The sequence below is a fragment of the Brienomyrus brachyistius genome, unplaced genomic scaffold, assembly GCF_023856365.1.
Source record: "Brienomyrus brachyistius isolate T26 unplaced genomic scaffold, BBRACH_0.4 scaffold34, whole genome shotgun sequence".
NCBI classification, from domain to species: domain Eukaryota; kingdom Metazoa; phylum Chordata; class Actinopteri; order Osteoglossiformes; family Mormyridae; genus Brienomyrus; species Brienomyrus brachyistius.
The window spans coordinates 3,342,026-3,361,865 of NW_026042309.1; the positions used below are offsets into that span (position 1 = coordinate 3,342,026).

The window sequence follows — 19,840 nt, forward strand, 5'->3', positions numbered from 1 at the left end:
ATCAAATGAAGTTTTTTTGGTAATATAACTTGACCATAATTTTTTAGTTACACAAATGTTTTAAGACGTAACATGAAAGTTTTTCAAAGTAAGATGTACAGATGTTTTAAAATATAACATGAAAGTTTTTCAAAGTAAGATGTACAAAAGACAAGGGGGGCAAATAAATAATCCAAGTGTGCAAAAAATCATCCCATCCATCCATCCATCCATTTCCCAAATCACTTATCCTACTGGGTCGCAGGGGGTCCGGAGCCTATCCCGGAAGCAATGGGCATGAGGCAGGGAACAACCCAGGATGGGGGGCCAGCCCATCGCAGGGCACACTCATACACCATTCACTCTCACACGCACACCTACGGGCAATTTAGCAACTCCAGTTAGCCTCAGCATGTTTTTGGACTGTGGGGGGATACCGGAGTACCCGGAGGAAACCCCACGACAACATGGGGAGAACATGCAAACTCCACACACATGTGACCCAGGCGGAGACTCGAACCCGGGTCCCAGAGGTGTGAGGCAACAGTGCTAACCACTGCACCACCATGCCGCCCCCGTGCAGAAAATCAATAAAATGAAAATTAGACACAAACTAATTCAACTCAATAAAGAAAATATTATTAAGCTAAGAGAAGTAGAGTTTTTAGGTTTACCATTCATGTAGTACTGGAGACACACTCAGACCATAGAATCATACAGATTAGCATTAAAGACACAATTTAGTAATTTAAGCATCCAAAATGAGTAAAAGAGGGGCAGGGCGACTGCTCATTTGTACTACTCCCTGTATACTTTCTCATAATGCTACACCATGGGGTTCCTACAACAGGCCTTGAAGAAACCTCTGTCCGGGACAGGTTACTTGTCACACAGGTGGACCACAGTCATCAATGATGAGATAAATACCTATTTCATTAAATGATTTTAAAAATAACACTTGAATATTCTAATGGAACGGTAATTCAACGTGTACCGGCAAGAAACCTTCAGCATACAACACAATGTTTTAAGCAGCAGACATGCTTTAATCACAGGACTTGTTCACCATGTCAGATTAGACAAACAGTCTTGTCCTGACAAACTGCAACTACTGTACAAGAGACGTATCCAAGAAACGGTCATATATAACATCCCTTCAGAAATTCATGACACACTGTCTGATATTACAATACAGTTCATAAAAATGCCCGGGGCGAACCTAAAACAAAAGGAAGATGACACTTCACGATTCTAATACACATATCACTTAATTTCAGAGTACCACAATTCACATAACTTCTACTACAAGAATCCCACACCGACATGCCAGTTAAAATCAGGCTCAGACGACGCTTCTAGCTGCAGAAGAAAAATACATTTGTGACCAACTTAAATTCGGCCTCAACGTCTGCCTCTTAAAACGGGACACTTCATTCATATTACTGTATGTCACAAGAGGGTGCTGTAAGGCTGTTTGATTCGACTTCAATTCCTATTCCAAGAGTCAAGAATGGATAGTGGATCCCAGGCAGCAGTTTTCCAGATTATCAATTTCAAAAACTTAAATATATGAGAGAAAAAAAAGTCTTTGTAAAATTAAGAAGTATATAATACTATTAATGACAAGGGGTCTTAATACTTTTCATTTAATTTTATTAACTCAATCTTTTGCTGGCAAGTATACCTTTTAAATTACATACATAACAGTACAACTGCATTATTTGTGTTTTGTATGCACACTTCATACAAAGTAAAAGGTTAGGGCGGCTACTTCATTAATAGTGTTTCTTATTGATACTTTACAATTCCGTTCTATTGCCCAACTCCCAGAGGACCATGCAGTTTTATTACAACATAGTAGTCTACGGAAATGTCAATACTAATCATACATTTGAGTGACATAACTAAATAGACATATGTTGACACACAGACACAGATAAAAACAATTAAACTCCCTCTATGTGAAAATGACATGTGACACACGTCCTCAATGTTAAAATCCATGATTGTAAAAAATGACCATCGTTGCTAATGTTATATCTCAGGTCTCAGATTACTTCGTTAAGTGTCAATTAAACTGAAAAAAAAAAATCACAGAAAAAGGCAAGCTTATTTGCCGACATTTAGTAACCGACAAGCTGATTAAGGAGGACTAAACCTGTACCTGGCTTTCCTGTCAGCTCCTTGGGGATGGCTAATCTTCAAATTTTATCACAAATAATACAACTTCAATTTGTGCCTTGCTTAAAGTAAAATACCTTCAGACTACTGAACACTGCGTTGATGGTGACATTTTTAAACTGATTCGCTTCTTTCGCCTCACTCTTCTCTATGTGACGGGTGGGCGTGGTTGATCTAGCCGGCTCCCGATTGGCGGGTATACGGTAGCTCCTGTGTCATGTGACTGGTAGTAGCGTAGGCAGCACCGCCATAGATTTGAAACCCTGTGTGCCTCGTTGGGCGATACGCGATGTTGGCGCGGTAATTGTGAAATAGAGGATTCATAGATATGATTTAGTGAACCGATTATTTTCGAAACTGCAACAACATGAGGAATGTTAAAACTTAGAAAACAGGGAACCACATTTCACAGGTAAAAAAATCTGCGGTACGGTCAAATAAGATACGTAACATATTTACTAGCCTGTGACACTGACGGGATACTAGCATTAGTTTTTGTTGAGAATGCTATGAGCAGTACTACATAAATTGGGGGGGGGGGCAGTAGTGGTGGGCTTGTTTATTTATTCTACATAATTGTAAGATATAAATGCGTTAATTAGTAAAGAAGTTATGGCTAAAAGATCTTTCCATCTACACCCTGACATGTTGCTTGTTTATGTCTAATTATCGCTCCAAGATGGTGGCGCTGCTGACACGTTGTGGAAAAGCGAGCTGAGGCATCTAGGCTTTCAAATTCATGAGCACCACGATGTACTTCGTTTAAATGGGAGGTTCACCCCAAAACTATAAAAAGATATTTTAGAGGGGTCTTAATGTTATCTATTCATGAAAGTTCCACTGGGAGTTGTTCAGGTTTGGAAATATCAGCCGTAGAAATGTCGGGCTTCTATCGAAGTACACTACTCGTATCACTGCGCATTAGACACAAGCGCGAGCTCCCTGGCGATATCTGCTGCGCAGTGATATTATTGGTGTGTGGAGTCGGGTAGAAGGAAATAGTTCGTATATTAAACTGCTCGCGACCAAGTCTGTGGATTTTCTTAACCTGTTCCTGATTTCTGGTAAGAGATATTGCTGTTGAATTTTTCAAATACGTTGTTCTGGCGCTTTAAGTAGTGAAAGCAAAATTGAATCTTATTATATTGCTTATTCATTAATAAGTAGCTATAACATGTATACTGCCCAATGTTTTGATTTAATAAATATTTAAAATTAATAAATATTTCAAAAATACTACAACATTTAAAATAGTTCATGATTTTCAGGAGCGGTACAGTGGTTAGCACTGTTGCCTCACACCTCTGGGTTCCAGGTTCGAGTCTCCGCATGGGTCACATGTGTGCGGAGTTTGCATGTTCTCTCCATGTCGTCGTGGGGTTTCCTCTGGGTACTTCGGTTTCCCCCCACATTCCAAAGACATGCTGAGGCTAATTGTACTTGCTAAATTGCCCGTAGGAGAGCATGTGTGAGTGAATGGTGTGTGAGTGTGCCCTGCGATGGGCTGGCCCCCCATCCTGGGTTGATTGATGGATGATTTTCAGGTCACACCGCCCCCTCAGAGCCCACCAATCAGTGACTGTCTCATAGTGTGATGTAATACACAATGTCCGCACCACCCACTTTTCAATGAGCAGTAAAAACACACCAGCTTGTCTCAGCAGACAGCGGCTCTTATCAGATAATGGGAAAAGGACGAGATATCAAAAGTAAAAATAAATATATCACGTTTGGTTAATATCAAATGAAAACAGCCCTGCAATAATATATTGGATTCTAGGATATCACCTATTAAAAGGGTGAATCTATTCTAGCAGACCATAAAAATCCAATTATGAACAGTGAAAATGGGCATAATAGGTCCCTATAAACGACAGGTTTCTGTCCATGGTGCTGAAAACCAGGATTGGCAGATTTCACATTACAGCGATTCCCCACTATATCGCGGATTTTCCTCCAACGCCTCACAATTCTCTGCATATGCCGTACATTGTTTGTGGTCCGATTGTTTTCGTTTTGTTCTAAGCCCTACGATGGAAGACGTTGACCATTCAGGAGAAGGTAAAACTTCTGGATGTGCTTCGGGAAGGAAAGCGTTATGCGGACGGCGTTCGCCATTATGGCTTGAATGAATCAACAGTACGCTACATGAAGAAGGATGAAAAGAATGTGTAAGAGCCATATATGTTTTTATTTTTATATATTCCATTACATATATAGAGAGAAAGTTGTGTGTGTGTGTGTGTATATATATATATATATACATATATATATATATATATATTACATACTATTATTTTTTTATTATTATTATTATGTTACTCATATCCTTAGCCCGACATACAGATATATGTGTTGTTTTAATGAGTTTACATGTGTTTAAAGCATGTGGGAGGGGTATTTTAAGGCTTAAACTTCAGAAAAGATTTATATGATCCTTCTGTATCGTGGATTTTCACCTATCGCTGATGGGTCTGGAACGCATCTTCCGCGATAGGCGGAGGATCAAATTTACATTTTTAACCTGATTTGACTTCAACCCTCTTATTTTGTTAACAGAGTGTGCGGGGGAATACAAAGGATTACAGTGGGTAATAGGTGATTTATATTGACCTTAATTGTCACCCAAGTGACTCTGGACAATCAGCTCAATAATGCTTCCCAAACGTTTCTCTCTTTTTCACTAGTTACACTTCATTACACCGAAATCAAGGAAGAATTAAATGTACAAGCACATTATACAAAATATAAGATGCAAACACATAAAAAATATTTTGTAAAAACATTAAAAACAGATTAATATATATTGTGCAATTTGAAACTTTACATTTAGACCTCACTTAGAAAAAGCAGGTGATAACCAGCAGTTCCGTCTGGTTGTACAGAATACCTACTCAATTAAATTTTGAGGTCATGACTAAACTAAATTTCAGCTCTGCCTTTAACATCAGCAGTTAGATGAAACTGATCATTGCACAGGGAAATACAGTGAAGCCATGAAACATACTAGATCCACCAAAAAACGGAAAATGTACTGGCAGAAAATTACCAGCACATTTTCCGTTAAGTTAATTGACTCTTCCTTCATTTTACAAATATTGTAAATTCAGTTTTCCACAGTTTCTTAAATGATAGTTTATTTTAATTTTTCATTCTGCCAATGCAGATTTGTTTGTTTAATAAATGGTGTTGTTCATAAAAGTACAAGTAATTTGAGAATATAGTGATTCACTACATTGATAGATAGATAGATAGAATTTTATTAATCCCTCGGGAAGGTTCCTCTGGGAAATTCTAGTTTCCAGCAGCTGTACACCAGCATATTACAAGTTATAAAAATACAATAAAAAAAAAAATAAAAAATTCCAATGTAAGAGGAGGAATTTAAAATACACATACTAAAGTAAGAGCCAACATACAGATAAGGATACGGGTAGGGAGGGGGGAAAGGGAAAAACTATTCACAATAAAAGGGAAATAGAGGGATTTAGCAGCAGTTATGTAGAGACACAGTGTGTATAGAGATTGTGATATGTATTGCACAGTCCGAATGTTCAATTGTCTGGTGCAATTTATTGTTCCTGTTTCTCCCCGTCCTCCTCTGACCTCCTGTTTCCCCTCCTCCTCCTCCCCCTCAGTGAGGAGTTGAACAGTTTGATGGCGTGTGGGACAAAGGAGTTTTTTAGTCTGTTGGTTCTCGACTTGGGGAGAAGCATCCTGTCACTGAACAGGCTCCTCTGTTTGTGTATGACAGTGTGCAGAGGGTGCCTAACATTGTCCATAATGGACAGCAGTTTGTTGAGAGTTCTCTTCTCAGCCACTGTCAACAGAGAGTCCAGCTTCATGCCGACTACCGAGCCGGCCCTCCTTACTAGCTTTTCCAGCCTGGATAAGTCCCTCTTTGCTGTGCTGCTCCCCCAGCACACAACAGCGTAAAAGAGGACACTGGCAACCACAGACTGGTAGAACATCCACAGGAGCTTCCTGCAGATGTTGAAGGACCGCAGCCTCCTCAGGAAGTACAGTCTGCTTTGACCCTTTTTGTACAGGTGCTGTGTGTTGATTGTCCAGTCCAGTTTGTTATCCACCCACAGTCCTAGGTACTTGTATGAGTTGACCACCTCCACTTCCTCTTCCCTGATCAGAACTGGTCGTGGACGTGGTCTGGACCTCCCAAAGTCAATGACCAGCTCCTTAGTTTTTGAGGTGTTAAGCTGCAGGTGGTTTGTGTGGCACCAAGCTACAAAGTTCATCACCAGACCTCTGTACTCCTCTTGATTATTTTTCATAACTCAATGGCCCATAAACATACAGTTATCCATCTGAAGCTGGATTTAAACCAGCAAACTTTGGATTACAAGCCCAAATACTTGAGCTACTGAGCCACACACTTACACTGACTCAGCTTAAGTTGCAGAGACACAGCGGACTTTCTGTTGGATGTCAGACAGAACGGCAAAGGACCCCTCACTAACAGGAACCTAAAACACACAATCACTTGGGAACACTTCAAATGCATGATCTGACTCTGCAAGGGGAGAACATGTTCATGTGGAGTCTTGGCTTTTCACAATGTTTCATTCCTGCTTATAGCTAAGGTTTTTTTTAGCCGTCGTCACTCTAAGGTTGCCCATTAATGGTTTGGAATTGGGAATGTAAAGCTGTTTTGTTGGCATGTCTGCCTTACAATTCCTTTACTGTAAGTCGAGGCCTGCTGGAGCTCAATTCTGCTTCATGGCACTTGTATTTACTCTTTATTTTGCATTACATTTTGTGTGAGACTAACCCCTTTCTCTACCTCTCCATTCCTCCTATTGAGCTCCATACAGAACTAGTGGAGAAAAGGGGTGCTTGGATGGGGGACGAAATCTCTGGATGCCCACTTAAGAAATATCTGCGTTACCTTCCAATACACCTTCCAAACTTAAGTGGATTGAACATGGGTGCTGTTGAATTAATAAAAAAATGCACTGTATTAAAATTATTTTGTTTATATAACATAAAATTGAACTATAAACATGAAATTTAAATCTGTTTATATATTGACAAAATAATAATTCAGAATTTTGAACCCTCATTGAACAAAATTAAACCTAATATGGACAAATGGAAAGCATTGAAATTATCCTTATGGGGGGAAAGTTAATGTTACTAAAATGGTTGTGGTGCCTCAAGTTAATTATCTCTCTATGATGCTTCCATTTAATATTCCGGAAAGGATATTTGAACAGTACGAGAGTATAGTAAAAGATTTTTGTTGGGAAAGAAAAAACCTAGGATTAAAATTACTTCGCCCAGAGACAAGGGAGGTCTAGGATTGCCAGATGTTAGATTACATAGCATGTCATTTGAAATAGCCAAACTCTACTATCACTGGAAGAATGTGAATTCTGATGTGGACTGGATAGCTATCGAGAGCGATTTGACTTCACTATTTCAACCTCTGCACAGACAATGGGGGGACAATATAAGAAACACAAACCCGATAATATCTTTTTTGAGGAATGTATGGATCAAAATACATAAGAAGCTTAAAGTATCACATTACATGCAGCCATATTCCTCAATTTGGCACAATCCTGAAATACAAATAGGAAAAAGTATGGAAACAATGGCAACCCAAAGGGGTGAAAACTCTTTGGGATTTATTCGGAAATGGGATGTTTATGTCATAATCAGACGTAAAGAGTAAGTATGATGTAGAAGGAGGAGGGAGTTTTTGGAAGTTTTTGCAACTGAGGCATTGAGTCACGAGTGTTAAAATAGAGAAGATGAATGGTTAAGAATACTTTCTAGAGTGGGGAAATATAGGGAAGTAAAAGGTAAATTTATTTAGTGTATAAAATTATACACAGATAGTACTGGACACTAGTTAGACTAAATAGAACTGGACTAATTAATACTGATCAGTGTTGGAATTTTAGAAGGCAGGTGGGGGCTTATTTACACATGCTGTGGCAGTGCTCTCAGGTATATCCATTTTGGGGTAGAGAGCTTGATCTCCTGGACAAATGGCTAGGCTTTACTTTACCCCACAAACCCGACTCTGTCTGCTAGGAGATAGAGTGGAATTGCCAAAGGTGAATAATAAACAGTTTAAGGCTGTGATGGTGGGACTCATAACTGCCATGAGGGTAATATTAAGGCATTTGAAGTCCTCAACAATCCCCAATATAAAGGAATGGACCGATGAGATGATTAAGGCAGCTTCATATGAAAAGATGTTGGACAGACTAAATGGGAAACAAGATATGATGAAAATGTGGGAACGTTTCTAGGGCCATGTCTTTGAAGGATAAATGGCTGGGAGGTTGAACTAGTGATTGGTCATATTGTTTTATAAATGTGAATGGCTGAAGTGCTGTAACTTTTTGGTTTGAAAAATAAGAAAAATTTGAATTACAAAATAAAATGTTCTTGGATAGTAATTTCATGTAACCATTTGTCTTAAAATTAATTACATCCAACTGTACATTTTTTAGTGTAGGTAGGTAGATGGATCGATAAAATTAAATAATGATTACAAATCACAAATAACTATTACAGTCATGGCCAAAAATATTGGCACCCCTGCATTTATGTCAAAAAACACACCCCTTCTTCCAGAAAATTGTTGCAATTACAGACGCTTTGGCATTGTCATATTAATTTCTCTTGTTGGCAATTGAAGAAAACAAAAAGAGGAAGAAGGAAAAACACAAATCGGAGAAATTCCACGCCAATGGGCACCTGCCCTTCTCATATTGTCTCAAAAACCCAAAGCCCCAGAGAGCAAGTCAGGGTGCTAAGAATTATAGCGCCAACAAGCCCATGGCCCCTTTTCATGTAAAACTTCGTATATGAGGATGTTTGTGCAGTTTAGTGCCTCTCTTAGCTTCGGCTCCTGAAAATCATATAAGCACACCCACCACACCCCCAGGAGCATTCCGCGTGCCCCCACCTGCCAACCTGCCTGTCCCTCCCAGCCCACAGGCCATCTGTTGTTCTGAAATTTATCCACATGACTCCTGACCAAGTCTAAGGTAAATCAGATTCCATCTATTAGAAATGCAATTTTCAGTAAAATACAAATTTTTCCCCCAATCTGGGAGACAGTGCAGAATTTTTGGAGTCGGTCCTAACTCTGTCTTGAATATGTACCCAGCAGGCACCTAGGACTCGTATCTCCCTCTGAGAATCTTTTCTAATGCGCTCAGCAGCAGAAATTCTCCATCCTAGATGAGCCTGCAAAGTTCTGTAGAAGTTAAATATACTTTAGTCAAATGAGAGACTAACCTGCTGTCAGGCTGGGGAAGCTTGAACAAGGCCTTCATTCATGACAGCTCCACTTGGCTTTTTGACGAGTCCCCATTTAGATGCAGCACGTCAGAGACTGAAGAGCAGGATGAAGGCTGTAAGTACAGTTTGCTGTGGATTATGACTGTGTTTAAATCTAATAATGGATGAGACAATTTACTTAAAGCATGAAAAGTTCATATTGCTCTTCAGGCTTCGTGATAAAATATTAAAATTATGGAGTACAAAGTTGTACATGCAAAGAAAACAATGCAGAGCGGCAGGGCGCCTGGCCCAGAGGGTCTTCACATAGAATTCTACAAAGGCTATTTTTTCCTGTTGGATTAACAGCTTTGGTTGTCTTGCCCTTTAAAGAAATTCTCTCAAGAAAGAAGTTGCCTCTTACCATGTCACAAGCAATTAGTTTCACCCAAAAAGGAGGAGGACCCCTCTCTGCTCCCCGTGTTAGTAGGTTCTCCCCGACTCCTCCTGCTTATTCCTCTCTCCCTCCCTCCTATTTGCGTTCTCCTCCTCCTTTTGGTTTCTATTCATGTCTTTTGGCTCAGCAATAAAAACCACAAGGCTGCCCTTGGACTGTCCCTCTTCCCATCGTGACATATTATGTATTACATGATTATGAAGTGATTTGATTATTATACAATAGTCAATTAACCACTTTGTTTCTTCAAATTGTCTTTCTTCTGAATCATTGGATATGTGTCGTAGCTGGTAATTTGTTACACTCTGCTGTCAGTGCCAGTGTAGCCTAGATCCAACCAGTCGTATGTTTCGGTCATGCTGATGTTTGAACAATTTTAGGAACATATTTTCATAATGTTTTCTCATATATGTGGTGTGATAATTGAGCATGACCCCACTGTTGCTGTGCTTGGTGCTCCTGTCATGATCTGTAATCTCTTATTTTTTCATGTCTCCTCCCACTCATGCCAGCAGAGGGCGCTGCTGGCCCTTTGTAACCCTCCTAATTCTCCTGTATCCCATTATAGTTCTCCATCCTAACCCTGTACACCTGTTTTGTCGCTGATTAGTGTGCTGTGTATAAATATGTCTGCCCTCACTGCGTTCCCCAGCTCAGTCATTGCTGTTCCATGTGTAGTCTGTGTTTCCTTAAAGTCCACGTCTGTCTCAAAGCGGCTGCATTTGAGTCGAGTCTCACCCGATGCTCACATCTCCCCGCAGAAAAACAATACACCGCCTCACAGGCCAGAGCCACAGCCTTCTCCTCTCTGCTGGGTGGAAGAACAACTCTCACGCAGTGGAAGTCCTCCAGACCCCCTGCCTTCAGACAATAGGTTAAAGATGTGTTTTCTATGTTACCTATTGAAAATCTGAGATACAGCAGAGGCAAATGTAGGAAGAGCTTTCATGCTGTCTGGCCTCCTTTCACTGAAAATGTGGAGGGCCTGTATCTCACTTGGAAGATATTATTTAATCCCTTATATTACAAACCAAAGAATATTGCACTACACCATTACTAGGCTACACAAAGTTATTTTAACAACCACTGAATGGAAAAAGGTCAGTGCTGAATATATATATAGCTGTGGAGCAGCAGCAGACCTTGCTGGGCCGGAAATGCAAGCAGCATTGTCCACATTACCACTCTCTGTACTTGGATTGACCGAATGCTCAGACCGTAGGATAAGAATTAATACTTTTTATTGATCCTAATCAAGATATTTTCGTTTTGCCTCCCCCAACTTGCTCAGAGTGAGCTGGCCGTGATGGGCAGCCAGTCATAGTGGCACCCAGGGAGCTGGGGGCCTTGCTGAAGGACCCACAGATGTGCCCATGCTGGGCTAAAGTGGGCTATTTTCTGATCACAGGCTTAGCACACTGAGCTACACACTGCCCCTAAATTTATATTTATATGTAATCTGTGTGTGTATGTGTTATCTAGATTTGCCCTGTATGTTTCTAACTAAATCTAATCCACTAAATCTACCTACTATAATTATAAGTACCTCACTATACCTATATCTAACACTGCTATTCATCACCAGTGTTACATGTCAGGGCTTCGCTGCAATAGATCCCTCAGTGCTGCAGGTTATTACTGTGACTTTGCACACACACACGTTGCTGCTTCCTCAGCCAGTGTCACATATACTTTATTACACACAGACCTCAGTAATCTCTGCTACACTCACACCTGCTCACTTTATATCCATGGTTAAATTCTCCTAATGGAATTTATCTTAATGTCTCTATTCTATTTTACTTTCATTTTTACCATATTATTCATTGTACTGTTCTTTCAATTTTATTTCTATTTTGTTATTGCTAATACACCGGATCTGAGTGCCTCATTTTGTTCCCTTCATGTAGAACACGTTTTGTAATGACAATAAAACATCCTTATCCTCATCTAAATCACACTGTCTAACTACTAACCTGTTTAAATAATATAATTGGATTTCAAAGGTTAATAGTCACTGAATTACCCCCTCAGCCCAACAGTACCACAAACACCCAACATGCACGGAAATTTTCTCCTAAGTTGTTTTCCCTGCCTGGAACAATACCACAGCAGTCACATGGACTGATGTTTCAAAACATTTCGGAAACCTTGCATTGAAACTTGAGGTCTTTAGGAGGGATCAGTCCTGGGTGGCAAAGTTGCCATCACAAAGGTTTTTGATTAAGGGATTCATGATGCCAGGTAGCCATCTTTCACAAGCTGGTGGGCTGTGCCACTGATGCGTTTGCTTTGGTTTTATATGTCTGTCCTGGTTTGTGTTCTTGCCACTTCAGGTTCCCTGGTTTTGGTCTACATTCCTCGGTCCTCTGCTGTGGAGTCTACCTTCTGCTTCACCTCATTCTGGAGCCACCCATCCAGTCAGCGGCCCATGTCCCCCTGGTTCCCTGTTTCCAGAGGTTGGTATGTTAGTCTCCAGGGCCAGGGGGCAGAAATCTGCCATGTTGGATGGGTGGCCCAGGTTGGGGTGCTCCATCATAGACTGGTACATGAAGGATTATAAATGGTTTTTAACCAGTATGTACCGAGTGTGCGTCGTGACGAAAAGAATGTCATGGGAACATTTAGGACTGACTGCAGTATTAGTTCAAAGCATGATTGTGTTTTTCTTAATTTTTATTGATTTATTTTTGGATTATTAATTTTTTAAAGTAACTTGATTCAGTTAAAAGGGGTTTGTCCATTTGCTTTAGCAGAAGATCTTGTAAGTATGATGTTCACCTTCCCTTTTCATAGTCTAGTCTTTGCCAAGTTTTATGCTTTTTGCTTACGGTAGCAACATGCGTAATAAACTGGTCTCTTGCCAACAGATCACAAATCCGATGATCAGCCGTGGGATAACCCCTAGCGGCTAATCTCCATAAGGCGTTACCAAATTCCCTTGCCGTCTCGCTATGCAGGCGGCGACGGGCGGTAAAACTAGCTCTATTCCAATCACTACTATCACCAGGTTCAAAACACCTTGCCATAGCCGCTTTTAACAACCCATAATTACTTTTAGCCTCACTCGGCATACATCTCTCTAGCACGGCCAGACAACAGCAAAGACATAAACTTAATTTTCAGAGACTCATCCCACCTGTTTACCTCAGGCGCCAGATAAAATTGTTCCGACCAGTCAGACCACTCACGCCCCACACCATTAAAAGTTTCCGGTATAAATATTGGGTGAGCAGGGGGGGCCACCGGGAGATTGAGAAAACACTCTCTACACGTATAACAGGACAATCAGCGCCCTCATAATTAGGAGATTGTACACTATCCTCCGCCAGGGTTAAAGCTAATTCTAGGTTTCTAAACGGGAAAACCACAAAGGAAAGAAATGATCCCACCGCTGCCACCAGTCAGACCTACAGTGTGAGGTGTAAGATAAACTGAACTGTCAGCGCTGTCACTCTAGCTTCACCATCCCTTGTGGAACTGGAGTGCTGACATTTCAGGGACTCCCCATGCCTGCATTCCCACTTGCCTCTCCCTCCTACTTATGCTGCCATTGCCATATCTGCCGGAGCTTGCACTTTGCACTTCATACTGCACTCACCTAACTGTTAGCACTGCCTATAGTCTCCCCTATACTTTGACTAATTGCACATTTTATTTCCCCAACTCCTCCTGTGGTGTGCTGCCTGGAGACCTCAATCTATCAAGATTTTCAGCACACCCTGCTACATGTGACATGTACCCATGACGTCCTTGCATCCAGCTCGCGTTCTGCCTGTGCCATCTTCCATGTATGACCCGCTGCCTAATTACTTCTGGTTGCCTGGCGATTGGAAGGAGAGTCGGCACGGGCTTGTCATCACCTCCCTGCTCCCCGGTTGTGCCTCAAATCCTATGGTTTGGACAATGTGACTTGGCACTTAGCCATCTCTTCTATTCGACTCTCCCTGCCGGCCCCTGGAGGTTGGGCTCCCCCTTTGAGTCTGGTCCCTCCCAAGGTTTCTTCCTTCTAGAGAGTTTTTCCTTGCCACTGTCACCTATGTCTTACTCACTGGGGGCTTTGGGTGGGGATGCTGTAAAGATAATGTATTGTTGGGATAACGCGTCATACAAAAATAAATTTGTTATTTTTCTGTTTTAAAACCAAATGGGAAAACCGTAAAATCACCTTCTTTTGTTTCTTTTCTATGAGTAAATTCAGATCTAACAGATACCAGAGATGTAAGATACAGCCTAATGTGAACTTTATCTTACAACATTAACAGTCCCAGTCATAAGCTTGGAAACACCCACCCTTAGAATGGTGTATTTTTGTAATAATTTCTACATTTTCGGATAAAATATGAAGCCTGATTTTTTGTTTTCTGCTTTTCGCTTTTTCCACTTCTGACAGAAAAACCAAAAAACGCTGCTGTTGTTTAGTTTTCCTGATTTCGTTTTGGACTGGAAAACCCAAGGACAAACGATACATGGACTTTTTGCATTTGTTTGGCTTTAATGTGTTTGATATAAACCTAGAGTTGAGAACCTTCAGATGTGTGTGTTTGTATGAGTAATCCATCCATCCATCTATTTTCCAAACCGCTTATCCAACTGGGTCGCGGGGGGTCCGGAGCCTATCCCGGAAGCAATGGGCATGAGGCAGGGAACAACCCAGGATGGGGGGCCAGCCCATTGCAGGGCACACTCACACACCAGTCACTCTCACACACACACCTATGGGGAATTTAGCAACTCCAATTAGCCTCACCGTGTTTTTGGACTGTGGGGGAAACCAGAGTACCCGGAGGAAACCTCACGACGACATGGGGAGAACATGCAAGCTCCACACACGTGACCCAGGCAGAGTCTCAAACCCGGGTCCCAGAGGTGTGAGGCAACAGTGCTGACCACTGCACCATCATGCCGCCCCCCATAAATTCATTTTTCCATTTTTATTTTCAATAATATTGATGTTAACTCAGCATCTTATTTTCAATGTTGAAAAAGTCGCTTTATATCAAGGTTTCGCCACCATTAATTTTTCAATATTGAACATCTGACCAAAAATCTATTCAGTTTCAATGCTGATAATTTAACACTGACCATAATTCAATGCATTTAACTATACTTCAACGCTGAAACAATAACATGATGCTATCTGGGCTATGAATAATTATTTCAATTGATATACAGATTCCAAGCCCATATAGGTGACACACAGGTACATAATGGGCGTCTTATGTCTGAGGTAGCCAGCTACTGTGTTTGATAACCCACCATCATAATAATAGTTTCCTTGCACCAGTATAAAAGTAAACCAATTGATCCCTCTTGCAATAACCTGTGGTATGAAACTGAATAAAATGTATCGTACCAGTCTTGGGGAAAACCAGTGAGAATCCACTGTGAAACAGCACTGCGCAAATTCTCATGTGTTCCTAATGACAAGGGCAAGACTGGTAATCAAACTAGCCTCTCAGCAGGAGTGTTAGTGTAAAAGCAGGGCTTATTGACACAGATAATAAAGCTTGTTAGAATGCGTAACATAATTATTTTTGAAGGGGTGGTACCTTCTGATTGGAAGCACACCTTCATAACGCCTATTTTCAAAAAAGGGGATAGAAGTAATTTGTCTAACTATACGCCAATCAGTCTAACTTGTATAACTGGTAAAGTTATGGAGGCTATAATCAAAGAGAAAATGGTAAATTACCTGGACTCCAATAACATTTTGCGGGATAGCCAGCATGGATTTAGGAGAGGTAGATCCTGTTTAACAAATCTGTTGGAGTTTTTTGAGGAAGCTACTCAGGAAGTTGATGATAAGAAGGCCTATGATGTCATCTACTTAGATTTCCAAAAGGCTTTTGATGTTGTCCCCCACAAGAGGCTCCTACTTAAACTCAAAGCGACAGGTATTTTAGGTACCGTAGCGACCTGGATTGATAACTGGTTAACAGATAGGAAACAGCGAGTAGTTATAAGAGGCACAATGTCACAGTGGGCTTGCGTTCATAGTGGGGTACCGCAGGGTTCGATTTTAGGACCACTATTGTTCCTAATTTACATAAATGATATGGATACCAATATATACAGTAAACTGGTGAAATTTGCAGATGACACCAAGGTGGGTGGTGTAGCAGATACTGAATTAGTGGCTCAGCAGCTACAGCAGGATCTTGATTTAATTAGTGACTGGGCCGATACCTGGCAGATGAAATTTAACGTCGATAAATGTAAGGTACTCCATCTAGGGAGCAGAAATATAAAGTACAGGTATTTCATGGGTCTCACTGAAATAAATGTAGCCGATCATGAGAAAGACCTTGGTGTGTATGTTGATGCTTCCATGTCCCATTCTCGCCAGTGTGGGGAAGCAATAAAAAAGGCCAATAGGATGTTGGGGTATATCTCCAGGTGTGTGGAGTTTAAGTCAAGGGAGGTAATGCTAAGATTATACAATTCCTTGGTGAGACCTCACCTAGAATATTGTGTGCAGGTTTGGTCACCATATCTTAAAAAGGACATTGTGGCCTTAGAAAAGGTGCAGCGTAGGGCCACAAAAATGATTCCTGGTCTTAGAGGAATGTCATACGAGGAATGGTTACTTGAGCTAAATCTGTTCAGTCTCAAGCAAAGGAGACTGAGGGGGGACATGATCCAGGTATATAAGATTCTAACAGGTTTGGATGCTGTTCAACCAAATAGTTATTTCAGCATTAGTTTAAATACACAAACTCGTGGCCATAGGTGGAAATTAGCGGGAGAACATTTCAAGCTGGATTTAAGGAAGCACTTCTTTACACAGTGTGTAGTCAGAGTATGGAATAGCCTTCCTGATAATGTAGTGCAAGCTGAATCCTTGGGTTCCTTTAAATCAGAGCTAGATAAGATTTTAACGACTCTGAGATATTAGTTTAGTTCTCCCCAAGCGAGCTTGATGGGCCGAATGGCCTCCTCTCGTTTGTATAGTTCTTATGTTCTTATGTTCTTATTTAGCTGGGCCCAGAAGAGGTGAGAGCTCCCCTAGTGGCTACAGGAGTGCATTTTCCCCAAAGCAGATATAATGGATGGTGGTCTTATTGCTTTTAGACCACAACTTGGGATAGAAGAACAAATCAAATTATTTTCCTCATTTAATATTCAGATTTTAATTGGGCTTAAATTTTAGAACACAGTGTGTTCTAGGATGGTACGTTATGGATATTAGTCTCTACCACATTCTAAAGCTATAAATTCGGACCTTTTCCTATGTTTGATTTGGTGGCTGCCAGGCGTTCTGAGTAGTATAGTGACTATGGTAGGCGTTTGTTCTGTTCTGTGTGGCAAATACATATAATGCTGACATTTTTCCTGGAAGATTTGGGATTTTTCATCCCGTGCCTTAAGGTATTTCTCTCCAGCTCTAGGGAGTCTCCCCCGAAAACACCAGTCACTCACTAGCCTTACACTTATGCTTGCTGACTTATTCAACACCATGAAGGATTAACAGAAAAACAGAAACCTATTAAAAGGCTGCACCATATCATGATATGCAAATAAACATCCAGCATCATTGTTTCACAGGGAAGTACATTATTTATTGATAATTATAACCCTAACCCTTACTTCTCAGCTTGACAAACATAAGGTGCGGCGCGTGAGCATGTGAACTGGTTGAAATGCAAGTGTCTCACAGTCAATGCATAAGACTTGAGAGCCCTGACTTTACTTATATAGCCCACAACATGTTTATGTTTCATTAATAAATCTGGCCAGCAAATCGGTCTTTCATTTTCCACAGAATAAAAAGAACGATAATGTTATCCCGCTGATAATTGCAGGCGCGTTTCACCCCCGGCACTGGCTGGAGACACAGGCAAAAGGCATACAATCTTATCGAGGTACAAAAATTATTCCATCTACTCTGCACATCTGCATAACTTCCATCATAGTGCCAGTTTTTGCGGTCAGCAAGTTTATTAATATATATATATATATATATATATATATATATATATATATATATATATATATATATATATATATATATATATATATATACACTCACTCTCTCCGGGTCTTTCACATGATATGTGGTTGTTAGAGTGTATCTGTGTATTTTATCATATTATTATCCTCCTATATGTGTACGTGCAACCCTTAACAACTAACCCATGGCCCAGAAAGGGTTGCAGACAAAATGTCCTCACAGGGGCCTACCAGATTGTGACGCAGGAATAAGAGACCTTGAGAAAGGAAACAGATTCTGTCAACATAGCAGGGGGCCCACCTTGAGAAATGTAATGCTTTGTATTAACCCTGTTTCACGGAGGCCTCACACAGCATTGACTAGTTTAAAGACAAGACCCATGCAACCCCTCCCCTACCCTATAAATAAAGAAGCCAAGGGACTGTCCTGTGTGACACTCAACAGAGGCGCAGATACTGTCTGTTGCACCTGAAGTGGGCACCCTTGCGCAAGTAAAACAGAAAGACGTGTGCTGTCTCGATTATTCCTGGGTCCTGGAAGTGGAAGTGTGTGAGTGGTAAGCTGCGGCGCTTCCTCACACAGGAGATTGTAGGAGTGAAAGCTACGGCGCTTTCTCCAACATAACTAGATTGTAGGAGTGAAAGCTACGGCGCTTTCTCCTAACATAAATTGGTCCTTCGAGCCGGATCCGGAGAGAGATACCAGAGGGTGCCGACCAGTCCGCCGACGAACGACACCGAAAGCTGTCGACAGTCTCGCTCATAGGGAGTGAGTGAAAGACCTGCGACGTGAATTCGCCACAGGCCGGTGGTTAGAACTGTTCCCGGACGGCTGGGCTGGCGCCTGACGGGTCCCCGGACAAGAACTAGAACCACTTCGTCATAAAGGAAGGACCAGGTGAGAAGCACGACGCTGCAGCAGGGAAAGCGGGTGTGAGTTGAGAGGGCAGTAGCGGCCCCATACACCCGGCCTAGGTGCAACAACATACTGGTGACCAAGGGAAAAAGGACGGGTTTCACCCCTGAAAACTGACACCGCTGTCTCTTTAGAGGACAGTAGAAGGCCGTGCCAGTGTCCTCCCGAGGTCTCATGCCAGGGACTTGCACTTAGGGGTTATTATTTTTTGTATATACAATAATGGGACAGAGTCAAAGCAAGGTAGAATTGGCGGGTGATGAGAAATTCATGGAAAAATATAAGGAGGGGGCAGGAATAATAAGCAACCAAAAGTGGCGAAAAAAGCATGGGTTTTCAGGAACTCTGAATACAGAGGGTATTCTGAAATTACAAACAGAACTGAAATTAGAAATGATGTCGAGCCGCTGTACGGGCAAAGATAGAGTGCAGAAAAGGCGAGAATATGTCTTATCTAACGCATGGTTAGAACAAAGCAAACTTCGAGATATGGCCAGGAAAAAGAAACAGGAAAAGAAAAAGGAGACGCTGCAAGCGGCCCTTGTTAACGTAGACGAGGAAACACCGCCGTCTGCTCCCCCGCAGACACCAGCGGACGGCCCACCAGTACTACAGCAACCCCCACCATATCATAACATGCCAGACCCCCCACTTCCTGCTGTGCGGGGAGCTGAAGGAGGGAGTGCAAGGCCACACCAAACGAGAGCGACAGACCCGCATTTACGAATGCGAATAAATCCTGAGAATAAAAAAACACAATGGTACCGTTCGGATTCCGAGGATGAATCTGAACTGCTTGCTCCCATGGTAGAAGTTGCAAACCCCCGTATAGCCCCTGGCGAAGGAGGCCAAGCCTCACCAGCAACAATATTAGTATACCGCCCCTGGACAGCGGAAGATAGGGCTGCTGCCCTAAAAGGCATTCCACCCATAGAGGATGGAGTACCTGAATTCTGGTCCGCCATGACTGAGTTGCAGGTCAGTTTTCACCTAAATGGAAGAGAGCTGTTCCGCTGTTTTAGACAATTACTTAATCATAAATGGGGCCGGGTGGCTGGAGACTTTACTGGACAAGGAGCAAACAATTTGCCCCTCGG

At 41.6% G+C, this 19,840-nt stretch overlaps 3 protein-coding genes across 7 annotated transcripts in view; 2 read left to right on the top strand and 1 right to left on the bottom strand.

The window, feature by feature from the left end:
- LOC125721613 (uncharacterized) overlaps positions 1 to 14,388 on the top strand; it is a 267,609-nt gene extending 253,221 nt beyond the window's left edge. Inside the window, exons 3-7 of the mRNA XM_048997590.1 lie at positions 9,505 to 9,553; positions 9,811 to 9,899; positions 10,636 to 10,748; positions 12,211 to 12,333; positions 14,268 to 14,388. Coding sequence (XP_048853547.1) covers positions 9,505 to 9,553; positions 9,811 to 9,899; positions 10,636 to 10,748; positions 12,211 to 12,333; positions 14,268 to 14,296 — 403 coding nt within the window. The 3' untranslated portion in view covers positions 14,297 to 14,388. The remainder of the gene's footprint in view (positions 1 to 9,504; positions 9,554 to 9,810; positions 9,900 to 10,635; positions 10,749 to 12,210; positions 12,334 to 14,267) is intronic.
- Positions 1 to 19,840, bottom strand: part of LOC125721587 (NACHT, LRR and PYD domains-containing protein 12-like) — a 340,829-nt gene that overhangs the window by 190,691 nt on the left and 130,298 nt on the right. The window lies entirely within an intron of this gene.
- The window catches only part of LOC125721612 (uncharacterized), a 41,526-nt gene that overhangs the window by 13,832 nt on the left and 7,854 nt on the right, over positions 1 to 19,840 (top strand). The window lies entirely within an intron of this gene.